This window comes from Malus sylvestris, chromosome 11, assembly GCF_916048215.2.
Source record: "Malus sylvestris chromosome 11, drMalSylv7.2, whole genome shotgun sequence".
In the NCBI taxonomy this organism is placed as follows: Eukaryota; Viridiplantae; Streptophyta; class Magnoliopsida; order Rosales; family Rosaceae; genus Malus; species Malus sylvestris.
The window spans coordinates 31,006,338-31,010,304 of NC_062270.1; the positions used below are offsets into that span (position 1 = coordinate 31,006,338).

General features: G+C 43.3%; 1 protein-coding gene across 1 annotated transcript; it reads right to left on the reverse strand.

The window, feature by feature from the left end:
- Positions 1-1,809: 1,809 nt before the first annotated feature.
- LOC126590388 (putative F-box/LRR-repeat protein At1g56400) lies at positions 1,810-3,111 on the reverse strand. Its single transcript, XM_050255857.1, has 2 exons — positions 2,111-3,111; positions 1,810-1,842 (listed from the first exon to the last, which is right to left on the reverse strand). Exons 1-2 carry the CDS (start codon positions 3,041-3,043, stop codon positions 1,810-1,812), a joined length of 966 nt encoding a protein of 321 aa, XP_050111814.1. The 5' UTR covers positions 3,044-3,111.
- Between the last annotated feature and the right edge of the window lie 856 nt (positions 3,112-3,967).

Genomic DNA, 3,967 nt, shown 5'->3' on the forward strand with positions numbered 1-3,967 from the left:
GATCAACCCTCGTGATCTCTAAGCAGCCCAGCTTTTGAGAAAGCAAACGCCTCTTCGATTTCTGAGCAGGCGCCTCTTCGATTTCTGAAGCTCCGTCGAGTGCAGATTTTTATAAGGGCTGACATTAAGTTCCAAAGCACACTTGAATCTCCACCAGTAGAAGCTTCATTCTTGCACTTCTAAGATCTTGATTTGTCCGACCTCTTCTCTCTTCAACACCTTTGAAAATGTCTGGCCCCTCCGACCGTCGTTTTGACTTGAACCTTGTTGAAGAGGCAGCCCCGCCTTCTCCAGACAACATATGGCGCCCATCCTTCGTCTCCCCTACTGGTCCTCTTACCGTTGGGGATTCCGTGATGAAGAATGATATGACCGCTGCGGTGGTGGCCAGGAACCTTCTCACTCCCAAAGATAACAGACTACTTTCCAAACGGTCTGATGAGTTAGCTGTTAAGGATTCGCTGGCTCTCAGTGTTCAGTGTGCAGGTTCTGTGTCTAATATGGCCCAACGCCTATTTGCTCGAACCCGCCAAGTTGAATCATTGGCGGCTGAAGTGATGAGTCTCAAACAGGAGATTAGAGGGCTCAAGCATGAGAATAAACAGTTGCACCGGCTCGCACATGACTATGCTACAAACATGAAGAGGAAGCTTGACCAGATGAAGGAAACTGATGGTCAGGTTTTACTTGATCATCAGAGATTTGTAGGTTTGTTCCAAAGGCATTTATTGCCTTCGTCTTCTGGGGCTGTACCGCGTAATGAAGCTCCAAATGATCAACCTCTGATGCCTCCTCCTTCTAGGGTTCTGTCCAGTACTGAGGCTCCAAATGATCCCCCTCCGGTGCCTTCTCTTTCTGGGGCTCTACCGACTGCTGAGACTTCTCCTAAGCAACCTTTGTGAAGGCTCCCTCTTGTGTGTTTATTTTGACTCATGTATATGTACATATTTGTAGCTTATCGGGGATATCAATAAATAAGCTTTCCTTCATTTCAACGTATTGTGTTAAATACACCAAAGCCTTCTTCGCTAAGTTCTTTGAATTTTCTTTTGTTGAAGCTTGTATGTTGAAGCTTTCTGAGTGGAGCATGTAGGTTGGGGTAGTGTTCCCTTAATTTTCCGAGTGAGGAAAACTTCTCGGTTGGAGACTTGGAAAATCCAAGTCACTGAGTGGGATCGGCTATATGAATCTTAGAACGCCATTGTGCTCGATCCTGTGTCATGTCCTTCGTTAGATCCAAGTACTCTAAGTCTTTTCTTAGAGTCTCTTCCAAAGTTTTCCTAGGTCTTCCTCTACCCCTTCGGCCCTGAACCTCTGTCCCATCGTCGCATCTTCTAATCGGAGCGTCAGTAGGCCTTCTTTGCACATGTCCAAACCACCGTAACCGATTTTCTCTCATCTTTCCTTCAATTTCGGCTACTCCTACTGAGTACGTTCCACCCTGCTGATATGGGATACTTTTGCTTTTGACAGAGTAATGGATGTATCGGCACGTGTGCTGTTACGCTTGTCTCCACATGCTTCCTTGTATCCTTCGCACTTGCCCTATCTGTTCCTCAAGCAGATGCAGAATCTTCCCTGGAAACATAAGATGTTGAAGATGAGTACTCGAGAGCAATGCCAGGTAAGTAATCAGGTAAGGGGTTCCAGGCAGTCAGTTCTTGGCTGGAAGCTTGATTCCAAGTGCTGACTGATTGCTCTCTTTCTCCTTGTCTTGCAGGTAAAAACAAGGCCAAAGGAAAAGACAGGGAAAAAGCATGATATGGGATACTCTTGCTTTTAACCCTGATGATATGAGATATTCTTGCTCTAGTATAGCTTGTTTGCAGAGGTGGAAAGGACCTGCAAAAAAAAAACAGCATCAAAAGAAGAACAAGTAGATAAACAACTGAAGAAAAAGACTAGATACATCGATGATTAATCATATACCGCTAATAGGGTTGCTTCGAAATTTAAAGAACTTGTTTTTCGTTTGATGATATGACATTGACATGTAAAACCCTAATATGAAACATTCGAAGTCATATGTTTGATTACTCCCTTCCCAAATATCGCTCGTATATCCAAAAGGACAATGAAAAGGGAAAAAATATGGGAAATCGATAAGTACCTGAAGCGTGTAAGTGCAAACTGTCAATGTGCTGATGGAGCAAAGTTTGTGAAGGAGATCGTAGACAGAATCACCTAATTCCGGCCCACAATTCTCGTCAAGCCCAAAGTCGATATCTAGCACTTGCACTCTTCCAGTGTTCCTTACCTTGAACAGGGGGGCACAGAAACCAGCATACTTGAAATACATCAAATTTGGTACCATAATACGAAACTCGTCCAAAAGACGATACCAGCAGCGATCAACCACGAGGCTTCGTAGCTTCAAATTGTCTCCGCAAACGTCGAGTCTGTCCAAGTCCCAACAATTCTTAAGGCTCAGACTTTCAAGCACCACACAGTTGACCAACAGCTTGTGCAGATTAGTGTCCGGGAACTCAATCCAAGCCAAAGAAATTTCCTTTAGCAGATGGAAATTCTTGAGTCGTGGGATATTGAAGTTGCAAGAAATCAGAGTCAAGGATTCAAGAACTGGATTCAAACAATAGAAATGCTCAGGCAAAACATACGTCCATGCGGCTGCCCACTCATCAATCTCGAACCTGTCTTCATTCCATGCGGTGTCGGAAAAATCGATCACCAGGTGTTTGACGCTACGCTGGACTGAAAAATCGACGCCTTCATCTGCAATCACTCGGGAATCTTGAGACAAACTTGATACCAGATGAAACTTGTTCACATTGATTTGTTCATTGTTTGCACGTGCAATATAGCGCCGCACAGAATTGAGGAAATCTTGTCTCTGGATCTCTCTCTGTGCTGGTTCTGCTGCAACAACATGGAGACGCTCGTTGAACTCGACGTTGAGTACGGCACTATGCCAAAGGTTACGCCAACCCTTGGACAGAAGACAGGTTCTTGCGGCTTCTTTAAAGGGCAAGAGGGAGATGATGAGCACAAGGGTATCCGGGGATATATTTGAGATGGTACCCATGTTAATTATTGTACTAACTAACTTTCTTCAAAGAAGAAGAAGAACAAAGAACGAAGAGCGAAGAATGAAGATGATGAAGAAGAAGGAAGAACGAAGAAGAAGAAGAACGGAGTAGAAGAAAGTTTGTACCAAAACGATGAGACCAATGGCAGATTATAACTAACAAATTAATCTTGGGTTTTCGGTAATTCAGTTAATAAAGAGTGATCGGAGAAGAGGAATGGATGAGAGAGAGAGAGAGAGAGAGAGAGAGAGAGAGAGAGAGGAGGGCTTGATCAGAGAACCCAAAACAGGGGAGGGTTTGTTTGGGACTAGCGTTAGGCGGGAAATGAAATCAGGTGGGCCCCTCTCTCTATTGTCTAAATTCCGAATCAGGCTGATTTACACGTGTCCAGTTTGAGTGGAACTGGATGCCACGCTGGACATAGATGGCTGTCAGGATTGCGCCACGTGTCTAACGATTTTGTTGTTCTTTATTGGAATGTTCTTGGGTTTGTTAGCAGCGAAAATGCCGTTATTGTATGACAGTTGGGATTACATATTCTACTGCATCCACCAGGTCTAACGAATTCTATCAATCTATACAATCAGTTTTTGTTCTCTCTCTCTCTCTTCTATCTTGTCAGCTTCTCTCTTCATGTTAATATGATATCAGAACAAGGTTATTCTATATGTGAAGTTCATCCGCAAACAGCCTCTAAATTATCCTGTTAAAAAAATTTCAATCCGAGTGAACGTGTTGAGAATACATCTCATATTGATAGAAGAATGACATTGCATAGGCTTGTAAGGTGTCAAGCTACTTCCTATATACCAATTGATTGTTTGTGTTCTCGTATGGTAAACTTTTCTTCATATATAGCGATAGTAAGAGGAGAATCAAACCTAAAATCTCAGGTGTTTAATAGTAAATGTTCTTAAGCA